Source organism: Kogia breviceps, chromosome 13, assembly GCF_026419965.1.
Source record: "Kogia breviceps isolate mKogBre1 chromosome 13, mKogBre1 haplotype 1, whole genome shotgun sequence".
NCBI lineage: Eukaryota > Metazoa > Chordata > Mammalia > Artiodactyla > Physeteridae > Kogia > Kogia breviceps.
Window position 1 is genome coordinate 91,509,323 of NC_081322.1, and position 19,694 is coordinate 91,529,016.

General features: G+C 45.1%; 1 protein-coding gene across 12 annotated transcripts in view; it reads left to right on the forward strand.

The window, feature by feature from the left end:
• Positions 1-19,694, forward strand: part of FAM120B (family with sequence similarity 120 member B) — an 81,842-nt gene that overhangs the window by 19,671 nt on the left and 42,477 nt on the right. For 7 of the 12 annotated variants that reach the window (XR_010836141.1, XR_010836140.1, XM_059083342.2 and 4 more), the window contains 3 exons: positions 8,177-8,278; positions 14,161-14,333; positions 17,727-17,819. Coding sequence is in view for 10 of the 12 variants with exons in the window: in XM_059083342.2 (XP_058939325.1) it covers positions 8,177-8,278; positions 14,161-14,333; positions 17,727-17,819 (368 nt within the window). In the remaining 2 variants the exon portion in view is untranslated. Of the gene's footprint in view, positions 1-8,176; positions 8,279-11,522; positions 12,628-14,160; positions 14,334-17,726; positions 17,820-19,694 lie in introns of those variants that run through there. The other 5 variants (XM_067011166.1, XM_067011173.1, XM_067011171.1 and 2 more) reach the window with 3 other exon arrangements.

A 19,694-nucleotide genomic window follows, 5' to 3' on the forward strand; every position in this document is an offset into this window, starting at 1 on the left:
CAAACTTTTTTGTGAAGGACCAGATGATAATAAATATTTTAGGCTTTGAGGGCCCCACAGTCTGTAACAACTGCTGAGCCAAGTGCCATGGACCTACGTCTAGAAGGGCGTGGCTATGCCAGTGAAGCTTTATCTAGTTTTCCCATGTCACAGAGTTTGAATTTTATGTCATCAGTCTGTGTCACAGAAAATTCTTCTTTTGACAATTTTCCAGTCATTTGAAACAATATGAAAAGCATTAGTAGCTTTCAGACTGTATAAAAGTAAACAAACCAGATTTGGCCTATGAGCCAAGTTTTCCAACCCTTCCTTTGAACAGTCAGTTGTCTTTTTTTTTTTTTTTTTTTTTTTTAAGAATTATTTATTTTTTTGGCTGCATTGGGTCTTTGTTGCTGCGTGCAGGCTTTCTGTAGTTGTGGCGAGCTGGGGCTACTCTTCTTTGCAGTGTGCAGGCTTCTTATTGCATCGCGGTGGCTTCTTTTGTTGCGGAGCACGGGCTCTAGGCCATGTGGGCTTCAGTAGTTGTGGCACGTGGGCTCAGTAGTTGTGGCTCACAAGCTCAGTAGTTGTGGCTCGCAGGCCTAGAGCACAGGCTCAGTAGTCGTGGCACACGGGCTTAGTTGCTTCTCGGCATGTGTGATCTTCCCAGACCAGGGATTGAACCTGTGTCCCCTGCATTGGCAGGCGGCTTCTTATCCACTGTGCCTCCAGGGAAGTCCCAGTCAGTTGTCTTTTTTTTTTTTTTTTTTTTTTGTGGTACGCTGGCCTCTCACTGTTGTGGCCTCTCCCGCTGCGGAGCACAGGCTCCGGACGCGCAGGCTCAGTGGCCATGGCTCATGGGCCCAGCTGCTCAGCGGCATGTGGGATCTTCCCAGACCGGGGCACGAACCCGTGTCCCCTGCATCGGCAGGCGGACTCTCAACCACTGCGCCACCAGGGAAGCCCCAGGGTTTCTTCTTGATTGCTGGTTTTCAGCCACTGTTTGAGCTTTGGAGTTGTTTCCTGTCTGTTTATTCTGCTTGCAACTCTTGAGCTCTTTGGGTCCATTTCTATTCCGTATTGACTTAGAAAACAACATTTCATGAAACGGCGCTCAACTTTTTCTCTCTCTCTCTCACCTGTCACTCTGGGCCTTCAGTTACGTGCCTGGTTCACACCTCACAGCGTCCCTCAGGCACCAAGGCTCGTTTTTATGCCTCCTCTCTGTGCTTCAGTTTGGGTCACTCTTGTTGTTTTCGCACTTACAGCGTCTTTCCTCTGCAATGTTTAATCTGCTGGTAACCCGTCCGGTGAAATTGTCATTTCAGATATTGTGTTTTTCAGCTTTTTAAAGCAGTCTTCTATTTCTTTCTTCCCTGTCTTCATGTTTTCCTTTAAATCCTAAACTTGTTCACAGTAGCTGTTTTCAAGTCCTTGTCTACTAATTCCATCATCCCTGTCATGGCTGGGCCTGTGTCTGTTTATTGACTTTTCCTCCTTACAATGGGACCACATATTTCTGCTTGTTCTGATGTCCCGTATTTTTTATTGTATTCTAGAAGATTTTGGATCTGTGAAGGGTCTGGATTTCTGTCCTGTCAGGCAGTTCATTTACCTAATCCTTCCAGGGCTTGCCTCATAGGGAATTTCAGGAGGGAGAGTGGCCCTGCTCCTGAGGCTGGGCCTTCCTGGGCTGTCACTACCTAGTGCCAGTGTTGGACAACGTCTCTGCACGCTGGCCTCGGGGGGCCCCGTGTCGCAGAGCCCTGTGCAGCTCCCGGGTCGGTCAGCAGGGCTCCCCGTGGTTGTCTTGTCTGGCTTCACTGAGCTTTGCCCTGGACCCACCAGGACCTCGAGCGTGCTCCACTGCAGACTTCTGGAGCCCTCTCTGCACGGCACCAGCTCCTGGTTCTGCCTGCAGCCCCTGCTGTCACAACAGCCTCGTCCTCTCAGAGAGTGGCTTGTTCTGCCGGGCTCTCCCGCCCTAGGCTGCTGTCTGCACGGTGCCTCAGGGTAAAAAGTGTCCACTCGAGAATGCGGTGGCTTCTAGAGTTGTTGGAGAGGGAAGAGTCGTCAGCACGACTGCCCTGTCTCAGCCGACCCCACCCTCCTCTAGTGTTCTGGGTGCTGACGGAGTTGAGCGCTAGTGTGGTTCTTGTTCCTTTTTTTGTGACTGTTTTCCCCTTGGAGAGTTTTGTCCTGCATGTTTATACATTTTTCTCCCATCCATAAGTCCGTTTTCCTTTATTGGAACTGCTAAGAGATGTTGCACTTCCTGGTCTGATGTTCTGTTTCTTCATCTTCTACTTCCTGGTTTGTTTTTCCTGCATTTGGGGAACATTTCACCACTTCAACCTCAGCTTTTTTGGAGAAGTGTCCCTCTCTCCTTCCTCTCTCCATCAGGGCCTTTCTCTTCTCCCTCCTGAAGCTCCTCCTGGACCGTCGAATTCCTGCTGGAAGCCTCAGGTTGCTGGCCTGGCTCCTGTTCTCTGTGGCTCTGTTGGTGGGAGGCCATCAAAGCTGGGTTTGCCCCCTTTATCCATAGGTGATTTCATTCACTTGCGTTGCTTTAAAAACCAAAAATTTATTTTTCTGGCTCAGACAATCTTTTTTTTTTAATTAACTGGAGTGTAATTGCTTCACAATGTTGTGTTGGTTTCTGCTGTACAACGAAGTGAATGAGCTATACGTGTACCTATATTCCCCTCCCTCTTGGACCTCCTGCCCCGCGTCCCACCCATCTAGGCTGTCCCAGAGCACCGAGCGGAGCTCCCTGCGCCGTACAGCAGGTTCCCACCAGCCGTCTCTTTTACACACGGTAGTGTATATATGTCAGTCCTAATCTCCCGATTCGTCCCACCCTCCCCTTCCACCCCTGTGTCCACATGTCCATTCTCTACGTCTCCGTCTCTATTCCTGCCCTGGAAATAGGTTCGTCAGTACCATTTTTCTAGATTCCACATCTATGCGTTAATCTACGATATTTTTCTCTCTATGACTTACCTCTCTCTGTATGACAGACTCTAGGTCCGTCCACATGTTTACAAATGACCCATCCTTCTGATCAGTTCTCTTTATCCCTCATGCCCTTGAACACGAGCTCCCCCAGATTCCTCCCTTATGCCGTCATCAAAATTGATTTTCTCTGTGAAGATGCTTTGTGCTTTTCATTCTTAAGCTTGTTACAGCTTGTACTTGCACCCTGTTCGCATGGGTGTTCTCCAGTGGCCCTTCTCCCCACTAGGCTGAGAGAGCAGGGACTGTTCAGGGGGCATTTTGCCACACCTGGCAGATCTCTCAGGTGAATTAGGTGACCGATATTATGTGTGTCGAGTGTGTGTTTAAAATGTTACCTTTTCAGGAGTACTTGCATTTAGCAAAGCGTTCCTTCGAAAAGGATTACCCATATGATTGAATTTCAGACGGGGGAGGGAGGGCGATGGTCTCTCAAATCCAGCTAGGTAAGCAGCTGTCTCTGAGCCCCGTCTGACTGGCAGGCAGGAGCCCACTCTTTTGGAGTGAGGTTTAGAATCAAAGTTGCTTTTAACTGCACGGTCGTCGACTCTCAGCACTAGGGCTCCTGCAGGTGCACAGTTGTGGACCCTGGAGGTGTGAGCCAAAGCACAGCACCGAACTGATGGCTTCATACTTCAGAGTTCCTAATTATGGGCAAGATTTGGGTAATGGATCTGTTGGGTACTCCAGTTCCTCTGGAGTGTTGGAGGGTGCCTCTTTAGGGAGTGGTTGGTCGCCGTCACTCTTACATGTATTTTATATAGTTGAATATATGGTATTTAGACAGCTCAATGGCATCATGGCCAAAAGTAGGGAGAAACCCTGAAATCAACTCAGACCTTAGCCCGTCCTTGGCTTCATACCCATTCTTACCACTGATTTTAATTCTGTCTCCGTTTTTTAGTCTCCCTAATGATAAGATTAGGTTAAATCACTGTAAAGCTTGATATATTTTAGGAAATAGAAATAGAAGGAACTCAGAAAGATGCAAGAAGGCAGCTTCTGTTGTGCTCGCCTCCTCTTGTCTCGCTGGTTTGCAGCTCTGGAGAAGAGCCCACGCCTATGGCAGTCTTTAACAATTAAGGTTAACTGCCCTTTTTCCTTGTCATTCTCTCCTCGTTTTCACTTAGCAGACATTCTAGGAATCCATGGGAGTTGCAGGAGAATGATGGTCTTGCGATGGGCGGTTAGGGAGTCATGTCATCCGTGTGGCGCCTTTACAAAGCGCCCGTAGGCCGTCAGCTCACCCAAGTCCTAGAGGTTGACCTAAAAGGTGACTGTTTTTCAAATGTATACAAAAGAGAATGGGGAGTTTTTCTGTTTCTTTAAGGACTAAAGCCACACGTAATTATAGATTAAACCAGCAACATAAAAAATACTACAGGATCATAAGGACACAGACATAGTTTTCAAGGCCCGGGGGGCTGTTACCACACTTGGAAAGCCCGGGGTGTGGGCGGCTGCAGTCGGCATCGCGTCTGCTCCTTCCCTCCCCTCCGGGGTGCGCGAGAGCAGCAGCGCTGTTGCCGGCGTGCGTTGGCATAATCAAGAGTCTGTCTGGGAGAGCGGGCGGTCGGCCGTGTACACAGTCGCACAGTTCGGTCCCAGGGGAAAATGGCTTAGTTATGCTAGAAGCTTTTATAAAGCAGTGTCATGTGTCTGTCCTTTGGGAATAGCAGAAGAATGAGTTTGATTATGCTGCTTCTCTGTTTTCCATATAAAATGCTATCGCGTGAATAGACATTAAAACTAGCAAAGACATTTTACTTGAGTTTTTACTTTGCTCTTTTGAACTCAGAGCCTAGCAGATTGAAAGTTCAAATGAGAAAATCAACCTTTTCTTTTAGGAATTACCAAATTCAACTTCCTCTTCTCTTTTTCTTTATGTGTAGGCATTTAAGAAGATTATTTTAATTCAGACAAACCAAATTATTGCAAACATTTCTGCTGTTGTTTCAAAGTGCATACCAGATTAAAACCTCAGAAATTATGTGGTACCCCAGAGAATGTGCTAAACTATAGGATTTTCAAGCAAAATTTATTTTTATCTTAAGAAGATTTCAGGTAACACTTTGCATCCGGCTGTGGCTTTTAGAAGGAGTGGGGAGCTGTAACTGTGTCTGTGGTATGCATAGACAGTGAAAATGCTTCCAAATGAATGTTTAGGTCTGGACAGAGACCTTATCCAGACTGCAGGCTTGCTCTGCCAGGTTGATAGCATTTTCTAGCTGCTCTGCACTGCCTTTTAGCCTCTTCAGGCGGAAGGAGGAAACGAAGGCGTGTTGAGGGTCTCTGTCACTGGGCAGCTCACCAGGTGAGGATGGGCAGGACGCAGAAGAACCTGCAGACACCTGCCCTCCACTTCGGAGAAGATGCTTGTTTTTATCCCTCTTTTCCTGTATCCTTGCCCTCAATTTATAAAATGTTGTTTAGGAATGAAAATTCAGATCAGCAGTTCTGATTGAACTTTTATCCTCTGGCTAGTTAATTTTATTTGAAAATTAAGAGTTTCCTATTCAAGGCTCTGTAAGTACTGCATTTTAAGCAACACAGTTTGTTGTTCTGAGACCTAGACAGTTAAACTCATCAGATGTCAGTTAACCATTTTATTGTAAAAGCAAAAGCTTCCCTTCTTTTGTTAATTAAGAAATACTTTGTAATTAATATTCACTTAACCCTCAGTGGTCTAAATTATGGAGAAAAGAGGGAATTTGGTGTCAGTGCTGGTCTAAATAATGAGGAAAGAGGGGATTGGGCATCAGTGGTGGTCTAAATTTTGAGGGAAGAGACATCTTGGTATTGGTGCTGGCCTTGGGCCTGTTTTCTCTGCCGGGCCTGATGCAGACGTGGGTTCACAGCTCCTACTGGACTCGTCTCGATGGACAGCTGTTTCCTCCTGGATTGCAGCTCAGCGACTGATACTGCGTGGCATTTCTCTTGGAATATCTCTCCAAAAGGTGACTTCCCTAGGTCTTAACGAGAAAGGAAATAACAGAAGGTCTATCAGGTGTTTTTATTTTATTTCTTTAATTTTTATTCATTTATTTATTTTTTGGCTGCACTGGGTCTTCGTTGCTGTGCGTGGGCTTTCTCCAGTTGCGGCGAGCGGGGGCTACTCTTCATTGCGATGCGTAGGCTCCTCATTGTGGTGGCTTCTCTTGTTGCAGAGCACGGGCTTCAGTAGTTGTGGCTCGTGGGCTCTAGAGCGGAGGCTCAGTAGTTGTGGTGCACGGGCTTAGTTGCTCTGCGACATGTGTGATCTTCCCAGACCAGGGCTCGAACCCGTGTCCCCTAGCATTGGCGGGCGGATTCTTAACCACTGTGCCACCAGGGAAGCCCCTATCAGGTGTTTTTAAATAAAGGATACCAGTGCCCATCGTGAACCTATCTTTACTTTCTTTGTGTGTTATTTAGAATTAAAACTTTGAGATGTCAGCTCTGAACCTCTGTGCTGTGAACAGTTTTAGATGAAAGATGGTCACTTCCACGTGGTGTGAAGTGTGGTTTTGTGAATGTTTTAGTGATTCCCGAGGAGTCAGTTGGCAGGCTAGGTTCAGTAATGGCAGCGGTTGAGTGTGAGTTACTAAACCTACGACGGTTTGTCTCTTGGCATGAGTAGGACAGTATTCACTCAGTTGGCTATTTTTTAATGTAATGGAAACCTAGGCCAAGAGGTTTGTTTAGAAAATAGAAAGTGGATTGTTTTGTTTTTAACGACATCAAGAGTACTTCTCAGATTTTCTTTTAAAAAATTTTTGGTATGTGTGAAATTTAGACTAAGATGAATTTGCTCATTAAACTTAACAGTTAATGAATATTTGCTCTGGGCCTTGTTTTATATGAAGAAGACACAGTTCTTGCTCTGGGGAGCTCACAGTTAGGGTGGGCAGCCGCGGGAAATACGCAGGCCTATGCGGGACTCTGGCCAGAGAACTAGGGGAGGGAGGCATGGGGTGCTGGGGGGTTCGGGGGGGGCGTCGGCCCCGCACTAGAGGGACTGACGCCTAAGCTGGGAGTGAGGGAAAAAGGGGGAGTTCACCAAGTGCCCGTCAAGGGAAGCGGGCCTCTGCGGGGCGGGGGGTGAGGTTGGGGGTGGGCAGAGAAGAGAGTGCGGACCAAATGCAGAGGTAAGAAAAGACAAGGTGAGCGTGGGGACCTGGGGGGCTGCAGTGAGTGGAGCACGGCACATGAGCTGGAGCCGTGGTTCTCCGCGGTCCCCAGACCAGCAGCGTCAGCCGCCCCGGGAACCGGTCACCACCCCCCGAGCAGCTCAGGGGCCCTGGGCGATTGCTGCGCTCCGAGGTCCGCACTTCCTTCTGGTCCCTGGGCAGCTATTGGGGGATCTTAATTAGAAAGAGCGACCAACCTGGTCAGATTTTCATTTTTAAAAAAGCAAAACCCCAGAAGCCCCCATTGACATGGAGAGTGGCTTGAAAGGGGGTGAGACTGGAGAGGAGCCTGCTCTCACCAGGGCAGTACCGGCGTGAAGGGGGGAGGCCAAGAGTTCCCCTTGTGGACCCCAGGCCAGGGCTGGTGTGGTGAGAGACCTGGGGGCGGACGGGGTCTGGTGGCCGCGGGGGAGCCAGGCGTGGATGGCTTCGAGAGGCTGAGTGAGAACACTGAGTGGGACAGGCTTCCGCCACCTCCACTTTGCTGAGGACGGTAGAAGAATGGAAGCCAGCTGAACTTCTGTGGCAATTAATAATCCAGCAACAGACAGAAAGGCCTTTAATTCTAGATTATCAGCTTTCTGAATTGTCTGACATAACAGTAGTCTTGATAGTTACATAAAGTAGTGAATTTAAGAACAGAAAGGACTGTCCTATTCCTCCAGTTCTCCGTAAATGTTTTCTGGAATGGTGGGAGGGTGGCGAGGAAGGGAGGCCGAATGCTGCAGGAGTCATCTCCGTGGCTGCCTCTCTGCCTGGTAATCACCTCCCCACGCGGTCCTGCCACCCCCCGACAAGGTTATCATTCTTGTTGGAACGAACGGATGGCCGCCAGAGCAGAGGGTAGGGGACCCACTGCTGGAAGCCCAAGGCCTCTCAGTGGCCTTGGATGTGAGAACTCACTGGGCTCACCAGCGTGGAGCTGCTCCTGGCTGACGTGGGTCTGGTGCAGTGTTAGCCTGGTGATGAATTGGCACTCACGCATGTCCACTGATGCAGCTGTCTTTACTCAGGTGGTGCCAGCACCTGCCCCACTGTCAAGGAGTGGTTTGTGTACTCTGGGAACCCACTGAGGCAGCCGGACCTCGTCAGGCCTCTGCAGATGAACATTCCAGGTACAGACAGCCCTGATTGAAGTAAATCACTGATTGGTTCACCATGTGATGCAAGTCCAATACTGATCTCTGTGGAAACATACTTTTCCAGAACTGTGCACGTACTAATTTTCATTTCTACCACGGGCCCCAGAGCAGTGTATCTAATACAGTTCTAAAACAGCTGAGGGAAGGGTGTTACACCGATTGCCCCGGGGCCAGTCTGCCGGCCGATCGTACTGCCTCGCTCTCCTCCCACTGCTCAAGGCCCACGCCACCGCTAGGAGAGAAAGGAAGGTCGTTCCGGGGCAGGCCCCAGCGCCTGACGCCTGGCCGTCACCAGTGAGACCCACACAACCGACAGGGTGGGTTCTTGCCACTCTGTTTGAGTCGGTTCTCGTCTTGTTCCCACCACCGAAGGTGGGCTTGAGGAACTGGGGAGGGGAGGCAAAGAAAAGTTATTTTAACTGGAAACAAAGTTTTTTCAAGGGAGGTATCTTAAAACACATAATGGGAGGGGAGGAAAAAACAAAGTTCTCCTAAAACTTAGTTGAAGTAAATCCCTCCTTCCTGTGAGTTCTTAGTATCTGAAAAAAGTCAAGCATGTTTGTAGGAGATAGTGTTTTACATACAGACAGCTGAAGAAGAGGGGGTTTAGGGTTTATTTTAGTGGCCCTTGTTATTGTTTCAGAAAACAAATACTTTCCTAAAACTTTTATATTCCGTTTTTGTATGTATTAAATTGTCTCAAGTCACTATTGTTTTCCATCACTCAAGCCTATAATTTACCAGATAAGGATTTGAGCACTGCAAAACATTTTTCTTATAAGTGGAATTGTATAGGGAGAGAAGTTGAAGGAATATTTCCTTACTCTCTCAGTTGGTGAGTGATATACTCAAACCTAAAAAGGTGCTTATCACAAAAACAAATTAAGATGAATTGACATTTGGTTTTACAGCAAGAGGTATTTTTAAAGGATAGCCAAAATTGTTTCCCAGAAATGTTCTGTTATATATGTAATTTTCATTTTGTAGGATCTTTGCAAAACTAATGTGGAAAGTGATTATGATAGTTCTTTTCCTCATTTGAATTATGGAGAATATTTGGTTATTCATTATTATGAGTTAATTTTAGAGTCCACTCCATATAAGGTTTTAATAAGCTCTAAAAGTCATTCATTTATCAGAGAGACTGCTTCTGGGTCTTGTGAACCACAGGTTTGTGCGTGGGGCACACCCGGACTGCAGTTGGGACTCTGCTTCCAGAAGGAGCTGGGGGCGGCACGTCTGCCTCACTAGGAAACTGGAAATGGGGTCTTGAACTTTTGTTGCAGGTGGTTTAGATGAATGACTCTGTTCATGCTTAGGTTACTAATGATACAGGATGACAAGATTTTTATATATCAGTAACTTTCTATATCCATGAGGAAAAATGCCAAGTGGTTTTAGACTAAATTGGAAAATGGACTGTCCAATTCCTGTCCCGGGTGTTTTCCATCACCCTGACAATGTGGGATTAAAAACAGTGGGCTCCTGCTGCTTGATCCTCACCTTGGCAGGCCCTCTGTGCACAGGTGCAAGGTGTCCTTGCTGCCTGATGAAAGCCATCCTTTCCAGCAGGGCCAGCCGCACTGCTAGAGCTGTTGCTTAGGGGACCGTGTCTGATCCTTCTTGTCCTCCTGAGATGGTTCAGTTAGGTCGATGTCATGAACGTTACATTTTCAGTGAGTCTCCCAATGTAGTGGCCAAGGTAGAAGAAAGGACTTCGTCCTCTAACGGCACACATGATTTAACACTTGCTTTCTTAAATGGTGGAAATAAAAAATAAATCATGTTTTTTAACAGAGTGGAAAGGAGACAGAAGGGGAGCAGAAACATTATAAAGATTACCTAAAAATTAGGTAAGAATTAAAAAGGGGAAAGAATTATAAATGGCCAGCCAGGGAGCAGAAAAATAAATTTCATTACTGGTTTACATGCATATGTTCCATCCACATCCCCACCTTTACGTGTGTGTACATATACACACATGTAGATGTACGAGCTGTATTACGTTTATAATTGTAGAGATATTGCATTCCACTTATTGTACAATATGTCATGAAAAATGATGTTCTTGGTAACACAAGAAGGGTGTACCTTGAAATTTAGCTTCGGTTCCCCAGACGACCCTTACAGGATCCTTGCGTCCACACGTGTTTGTTCATTCTTCACACTTCACTTACGGATGTTCTGCGTTTTGTGGCGTGAGTCTTGGACCGCATAACAGACAAGCGTTTGAAATAGCTTTCTAGCTCTAGAACTGGAGATTCTTCTTTAGACAAAGTGTAGGTGATGTTTTTTTTCTTCGCAGAGCCATTTTTTAGTCATAATAAGCATATCCTTATTTTACAAACCTAGGAAAGCTGGTTGCACATATCTGATTGGTAATTTGTCTGTCTGTTGGGGTGGCCAAAAGTTCATTCGTTTTTTCCATAAGGTGGCTCTGGTAGCACTTCGTTGTCTTCAACTTCATTCAAGACAATTTTGTTAGATTGTATGTGACAGCTGTCATATCAGCGTGCATTTAATAAAAGACTTAACCAAAATTGGTGAATTTTTGTGTAGCCATTTTAACATTGAATATGGAAGGAAAAAAGCAACATTTTTGGAATATTTTGCTTTATTATTTCAAGAAAGGTAAAAGTGTAACTGAAATGCCAGAAAAGATTTGTGCAGTGTATGGAGAAGGTGCTGTGACTGATCGAATGTGTCAAAAGTGGTTTGCGAAGTTTCGTGCTGGAGATTTCTCACTGGATGATGCTCCACAGTCGGGTAGACCAGTTGAAGTTGGTAGCCATAAAATCGAGACATTCATTGAGAACAATCAATGTTATTCCATGCAGGAGATAGCTGACATACTCAAAATATCCAACTCAAGAGCAGAAAATCATTTGCACCAGCTGGTTATGTGGATGTTTGGGTTCCACATAAGTTAAGTGAAAAAAACCCTTCTTTTTTTTTTTTTTTTTTTGGTGGTACGCGGGCCTCTCATTGTTGTGGCCTCTCCCATTGCGGAGCGCAGGAGGCTCACTGGCCATGGCTCACGGGCCCAGCCGCTCTGCGGCATGTGGGATCTTCCCGGATCAGGGCACGAACCCGCGTCCCCTGCATCGGCAGGCAGACTCTCAACCACTGCGCCACCAGGGAAGCCCAAAAACCCTTCTTGACCGTATTTCTGCATGTAATTCTCTACTGAAATGTAATGAAAACATTCCGTTTTTAGAACAAATTGTGACAGGTGATGAAAAGTGGTTACTGTACAATAATGTGGAACGGAAGAGATCATGGGGCAAGCGAAATGAACTACCACCAACCATGCCAAAGGCCGGTCTTCATCCAAAGAAGGTGATGTTGTGTATATGGTGGGATTGGAAGGGAGCCCTGTATTATGAGCTTCTTCCGGAAAACCAAACAATTAATTCCAACAAGTGCTGCTCCCAATTAAACCAACTGAAAGCAGCACTCAATGAAGAGCATCCAGAATTAGTCAACAGAAAATGCATAATCTTTCATCAGGATGACACAAGGCCACATGTTTCTTTGATGACCAGGCAAAAACTGTTACAGCTTGGCTGGGAAGTTCTGATTCATCTGCTGTATTCACCAGACATTGCAGCTTTGGATTTCCGTTTATTCTGGTCTTTACAAAATTCTCTTAATGGAAAAAATTTCCATTCCCTGGAAGACCGTAAGAGGCACCTGGAACAGTTCTTTGCTCAAAAAGATAAAAAGTTTTGAGAAGATGGAATTACGAAGTTGCCTGAAAGATAGCAGAAGGTAGTGGAACAAAAGGGTGAATACATTGTTCAATAAAGTTCTTGGTGAAAATGAACAATGTGCCTTTTATTTTTACTTAAAAACTGAGGGCAGTTTTTGGCCAACCCAATAAAATGATTTTTTAAAGTGTTCAAGAATCAGTGAGTAAACTTAGTATTTCTTGGCTATATAAAGATGTTTGACTCACTAGAATCTTGCAGATCATCTTAGAAGACTATTTTATAAAATGAAATGAGGCGGAGCGGTATATTTTATGACAAGAAGGGGCTATATTTGACTGCTTCCATCATTTGCTAAACAACTGTAGTGAAGTTTTCTTGTTTCAGCTCCTCTTAACATGTACTGTTGAAGGTTTCCATCTTGACACTTGTTAATACAGGTGAAAAAAGTGTTGTCAAGTCTTGGAGGTTTCTGTGGGTGGTAACTGGAGGTCACCAACCTGCTCTGTGGGTGAGAGAACGTACTCCTCGTGAGGAGATGCTGTCAGGGCCCCAGCCTCTGAAGCCACCTCCCTGATGTTGTGGATTAGAATAAATGGATTTAAGACCTCAGTTGTGTTTTTCTTCCATTTGTAAAGATAATTGGAAGCTTTGTCAACCGAATGTTATAAATACACGTATGAGTCACAAGCCAGTGGTTGGATTTTGCCCTGACTGCTTTTTATACCGAATTCACTATATTTTGAATGTCTTAGGTAGAAGCAGCATAACACTGTTATTCTGCAAGCATGAGATCAGCTCACCCGTGGCAATTGAGGGTTTTATAGACTGAGGAGTCAGCTCGTTCTAGTCCATTTGTATCTGAATGAGTTTGTTAAGTATTGTAAATAGGCTACGGAAGCTTATCCAGCCAGAATAAAGATTCAGTTTGCATGTGAGTAGTCAGCGTTTTTTATTTTGTCTTTTTTTGGCCAGGGGTGGTGCTTTTTTTTCTTTTCTTTTTTTTTGGCGGGACGCGGGCCTCTCACTGCTGTGGCCTCTCCCGCTGCGGAGCACAGGCTCCGGACGTGCAGGCTCAGCGGCCACGGCTTACGGGCCCAGCCGCTCCGCGGCATTTGGGATCTTCCCGGACCTGGGCACGAACCTGCATCCCCTGCATCGGCAGGCGGACTCCAAACCACTGCACCACCAGGGAAGCCCGAACTTCCTTTTTTGAGTCACTTAATTCTGATACCATTTGGTTAGTGAGTTTTGTTTTCTTAGTGAAGCTGTGGCATGGTTAGGTCCAGCCGTCCTTGCACTTGACGGTGCCTTACAGCCACGGGACCTACAGAAAGTCACAGCTGCTGCTCTTGGCAGGACCTGGCCCAGCCCAGGCCTGACTGCCCCGGACAGAAGGAGCAGGGCTGCCGCGTCGCCCTCCAGGCTCGCGCTGCCCTTGATGGGGACTTGGGTAAATGCGGGAGAAGTTTTTTTCTTGGATTTTAATAATTTAAACATATATATATGAAATGTAGGAATAAGACACAAATTTAGTAGAATTTTAACATTTTAGGAACTTCTGTTTAATAGTTCTAGGGGTGTGCTTTCCAAAGCATGGGGCTCGCAGGTGCCCTGCTTATCCCAGTCTCTAGTTTGTTCAGTGCAGACTCCCAGGTACTTTACCTAGCAAAGCAGAATTTCTGCGTACAGACCCCAGGAAATGTGTTTTTTACAATTTTGGCAGCTGGCTCTTTTGCACACTGAAGTTTGAAAACCACTAGTCTGGGGAAATAACAGCAAACTAACAGCAAATTGGTGGTGTTTCCACCAAGCACCCCATCGCAGCTGTGCTGTGTCTCATGCCCTAAGACAGTACAGTGAGCAGCACAGTTAGGAAAAAGCCCTCTTCCCCCACAATGTAGCCATTTAAAAAAAGAAGACTGGTTTCAGTGAAATACATATATGCTGACCTTTTAGGGTTTCTGCTTGTTTAAACCAGGAAGTTCTGTTCATGTTTATTTCCAGTTGCTTTACACTTTAAAGCCCACGGATATCGGGAGGGGAAGAGGTTAGTGCCCTTTATTCCTTTATTGTATTTCTGCAGACGCGTGTTATAACCTGCTAGTGCAAAGAATAACGGTAAATGGACTTTCCTCTAACTAGGGGGAGCACCTAGTTTGAAGCTACTGTGGCTGAGCCAAGAGGCAGGAGTCCAGGCCCAGCGCTTGGACACACTCCTGGCCTGTTTTGACCTTTCCTACTCGCGGGAAGAGCTGCAGGTGGTCGAGAGCCCCTTTCAAGCGTTGTGCTGCCTCCTGATCTACCTCTTTGTGCAGGTAACCTCCTTTCCTGTCGAAGCTGCTGCTGTCACCCCTCACTCCTGGCCCTCGCCTTTCATGGGGTGTGGTGCTCTGGGATGTAGCCGTGGGCTGGTCCCCTGCACCATCTCTGCCCAGTGTCTGTTCCATAAACTCCAGTCCTTCGAAATGCTCGGACTCAAGTGCGCGTTCTGTGTGGGCGTACATTTGAGAAGCCCCGTCTGCTGCCGGACTTGGAGGTGGGCCCTGCACCTAAGTGTGATCGAGGCTTGAGGCCTCCTGACCCATGCAGGAACCCTGTTGCACTTTGCTCACGCTTGCCAAGCTTTTTGGGCTCTGGCCTGTTCCTGTGTCCCTATGTGGGTGGTGGTTCTTGTTGGTGGGGTTTCAGGTAATGGTGAGAAGGTCCAGCGCTGCAGTCCGCCTGACCTGGCTAGTCACAGCTCTTCCCAGAAGCACAGAGCTACCAAGGGAGACTACTTGAACTCTCCTAAGTCATCTAACAAATGTTCACTTTTCAACCTGCGAACAGGGTCACACCTCCTTCCTGAGGCTACTGGCCAGGCATTCTGTAGAGGGTGAGAAGTGTCCTGCGCAGGTGCCCAGAGAAAAGCCCACCAGGGTGGTTGTCGCGGAGCTGGGCCACGCGTGGGGTGGGGAAGGCCACAGCCACACACGGGGAGGTACCGCCAGGTCCTCGTTCGTGCGGTTCGTTAGTTTATGCAGGGAGCTTACAAGGGCCGCTGAAAACATTCACCATTTATTAGTTTCCACGTGCATGGTAACGTTGGGACGCCTCAACGAAAGAAGGGCTTAAACACCTGCCATCTCCCCTTCCCTTCCCCGTCTGAACTATTTGTAAAAGTCCTTTGCCATCAAGTGTCTGTTTCTTTAGCCATGTAGACCTTCTCACCAGCTTTCCTGATCCCCAGCAGCTGTCCCCTGCTCTGGTCTCCGTAGGTGGTAGGTCTGCGTCTGCTTTGCCATAACCATCAAGTTTTCATTTGTCTGGAATAGAAAATTACGTTTCTGTTTTTCAAACCTGAATTCACTTTAGGAATTATTGATTGTTTTTAAGAAACTTATGGTAGAATTACATTTCAGGGGAATCATGTACTGATTTTTCCTTTCTAAAAGTCCTCTGCCATTTTATAGCTAGTCCTGTATCTTGCATTTTGTACAAACATGGTATATATAGTTAAATCACCCTTAGAGATTTTATTGCTTCTTTATTGGTTTCACATGCACCAGTATCAACTTTAGTTTTGAGTAGAACTTTCCTTTATTTGCACCAGACTCAGCAAAGTGTAAATCAATAAATGATGGCAGGATTATTTCGTATATAAACGTAACAATATATTTCTTTTTATATTTTTACTAAGTGTACATGATGTATTATCGGTTAATATTTTCTTGTCCATTGTTTATGAATCTACAGGTGGCTGAGGTGGACGCATAGAGGGAATTGGGACGTGGTACATGACTAATAGCTGAGTTTTCTCCTCCAGAAAGATCAGTGGTTTTCTTCTCAATACTCCTTGTGAACATACGGAGAGTGATGCCATGGGTTAGCACTCCTAGGACTACGTTTTGCATTATTTTTTCCAGCAGTAGAGATAGGTCCTTGAACCCATTCACAGTCACCCGATACAGCTATGCTTTCTTATCAACTGTGCAAGTGATCGTTAGTTATGAAAATCCACTTCCAACAGGAAAAAAGTCCCAAATCACAGAACAGTCACTTTGCATCTCATATTTATATAAACCTGAAGCAAGACAAGCATCAGGAGGAAAACTTCTACTTTTACCTTCTTTCTGCTAGTAACTACCTTTTCAGTGAAAATCTCTTTAGTGTCAGTAAGTCAGCATGAGATAGACTCAGCACTGGTTTGACTTGCAAGGACACATTCAAATTGGAACATTTTAAAACCAGAAAACAAATCGACACATCAGCGCTGTCCCTCAGATCAGAAGGTAGTGTACTGTGTTATTATTCATGGGGATAACTGTTCTCTCAGGATTAATAAGACTAAAAAGGTAATTTAAAAAAATACTGCACTTTTATATAGTTAAGCTTAAATTAGATGTTTTGATGCACCGTACGGGTTAACTACATACTGTTCAGTGTACAGAACCTGTAGAGAAACAAAACCCTCTCTTTTGTTCACTTGGAGTCGTACCTCCAAGTGAGCAGCATTTTTTATCAGAGGCTTATCTGAGCAGCTTTTCTGGAAGTGTTAGTTTGCATCATAGAAAGTTTACATATTTTTTATAATCTATACTGGAGCAAATACTTAATAATATCCATTATGCAAAATTCAAAAAAATTGGTATTACTAAGACTCTTGCCTCCTCTGATATGTTATAGATTTGTTAATTACAAAGGTGGTGGCAGAGTATGAAACAGGTTAACTGAAAAAAATAGGACATGAAAGAGTTATTCCTTTCTCATAGGTTGTGTCTTTTAAAATCAGCCTTCTGCAAAAGTTACTAATGGCGAGAAGTAGAACTAACTGTATGGCCAACAAACCTATCTAAGCAGAGAGAGGTGAGGGTTTATGGATTTAAAGAAAAACACTTTCTGCTTGGTCTTGCTTCTGTGGATTGGGATCTTCTTTCTTGGTCACGAGTGCTGCACATTTCTAGATTTCTTGGTTTTTCCCTGAAATAATTACAGCTGTCATTTATACAAAGGCAACAACTATTTTGGAGTAAACATGGAAATGGATAGTGATGGGACCAGTGTGGCATTTGGTGGCTGAGCCTCATGACCGTGTGAGGAGGGTGCAGAGGTGTTGCCGATGGCCGGGCCTGGCGCCGTCTTTGATCTTCATCCCCTCCTCTTTTCCGGGATCCGTCTCTTTCTCCATGTCTCTGTCTCTCCTTGCTTCTCACTCACACTTTGGTTAGACTCTTTGATTCCACAAAGGATGGGAGGGGACTCATATCTGGAGAATCCTGGTTTCCTTTAAGCTGGGATCCGAGGACACAGTTGATGTCTGGGGCTTGCAAGGGTGGGTGTTTATCCCAGCTCTGATCACTCTGGCTCAGGCCAGCTGTGGGTGCTCTCCGTCTGCAAACCCCTGAATTGTCAGTTCTGGAAGTTTGTGTCAAAACTTGATGACCTGTGTTGCTCCATGACTTAGACTTGATCATAGCTCAGGCTTTCCCCAGGCATTCTGGAGCATTCTGCCTTGCCTAGTGAGTAACAGGCTCCCCTGTCTAGTTTGGCCCTAGGTGTCTTGGAGATTTTCACACCAGGGACTGTGGGTGGTGGGAGAAAAGACCCTGCTCACCTCCACTGGCGTGTATACGAGTGTATGTGTGTATGTGCACATGCATGTGTCCCATGCCTGTATTTGGTCAGAGCTGGTTTTCCTGGGGTTGACGCTGGCTCTCTCTCCCACACAGGTGGACACCCTCTGTCTGGAGGATCTGCACGCCTTCATTGCGCAGGCCCTGTGCCTCGAAGGAAAGGCCACCATGGAGCTTGCAGACTTGCAGGTACTGACTGTCACACCTCTGAGGATGGCCCGCCTGACCAAAGGTGTGGCACATGTGCCAGCCTTCTTTACATTTGGTCGGTGTTTCACAGGAACATCCCCATGACTTATTTATTTTGTGACTGGAAATTTTTACCTTCTGAACCCCTTGGCCCATTTGGCCTACCTCCTACCCTGCCTCTGCCAACCAACAATCTGTTCTCTGTGCCTATCAGTTTGTTTTTGTTTTTGTTTTGTTTTGTTTTAAGATTCCACATAAAAGTGAAATCATATGTCATTTGTCTTCCTCTGATTTATTTCACTTAGCGTCATGCCCTCAGTCCATGTTGTCACAAATGACGAGATTTCATTCGTTTTTACGGCTGAATAATATTCCATTGTGTGTGTGTATGTAACAGTTTCTTTATCCATTGCGCTCATCGGTGGACACTTAGGTTGTTTGCATGTCTTGGCTGTTATAAATAGTGCTGCAGTGAACATAGGGGTGCAGATCTCCTCGAGATAGTATTTTTATTTTTTTCTGATAAATACCCAGAAGAGGAATTGCTGGATCATATAGTAGTTCTGTTTTTAATTGTTAAGAGCCTCCATGCTGTTTTTCAGAGTGGCTGCACCAATTTACGTTCCCACCAATGGTGCATAAAGGTTCCCTTTTCTCCACACCCTCTCCAACATTTGTTATTTCAGGTCTTTTTGATGATGGCCATTCTAACAATTATGAGGTGATATCTCATTGTGGTTTTGATTTGCATTTCCCTGATGATTAGTGATGTTGAGCACCTTTTCATGTCCCTGTTGGCCATCTGGGTGTGTTCTTTGGAAAAATGTCTATTCAGATCTTCCTCCCATTTTTTAATCAGATTGTTGTTTTTTTTTTTTGCTATTGAGTTATATGAGTTATTTATGTATTTTGATATTAACCCCTTGTCAGATATATGATTTGCAAATAATTTCTCCCATTCAGTAGGTTACCTTTTCATTTTGTTGATGGTTTCCTTTGCTGTGCAGAAGCTTTTTTTCCTTTTTTTTTGGTATAGTTGATGTACAATAGAATATGTTACAGGTATACAGCACAGTGATTCACAGTTTTAAAGGTTATACTCCATTTATAGTTTTTATAGTTATTATAAAATATTGGCTTTATTCCCTGTGTTGTAATATATCTGTGTAGCTTATTTATTTTATACATAGTAGTTTATATCTTTTAATCTGCAGAAGCATTTTAGTTTGCTGTATTCTCACTTGTTTATTTTTGCCTTTGCTGCCTGTGCTTTGGGTGTCAAATCCAAAAAAGTCATTGCCAAGACTGATGTCAAGGAGCTTACTGCCTATGTTTTTTTCTAGGAGTTTTATTGTTTCTGCTCTTATGTTCAAGTCTTTAATCCATTTTGAGTTGATCTTTGTGTATGGTGTAGATACAGTTTCATTGTTTTGTATGTGACTGTCCAGATTTCCCAATATCACTTGTAGAGACTGTCCTTTCCCCATGTTATATCCTTGGCTCCTTTGTTGACCACTTATGCATGGATTTTTTTCTGGGCTCTCTTTTCCGTTCTGTTGATCTTTGTGTCTGTTTTTGTGCCAGTACTAACTGTTTTGTTTACTGTAGCTTTGAGATAACAGTCTGAAGTCAGGGAGTGTTATGCCTCCAGCCAAAGATGACTTTGGCTATTTGGGGTCTTTTGTTCCATACAGATTTTAGGATTGTCCTATTTCTGTGAAAAATGCCATTGGTATTTTGATTGGATTGCATGGAATCTGTAGATTGCCTTGGGTAGTATGGTCATTTTAACAATATTCATTCTTCCAATCCATGAGCATGGTATATCTTTCCATTTGTGTTATCTTTAATTTCTTTCATTAGTGTGTTATAGTT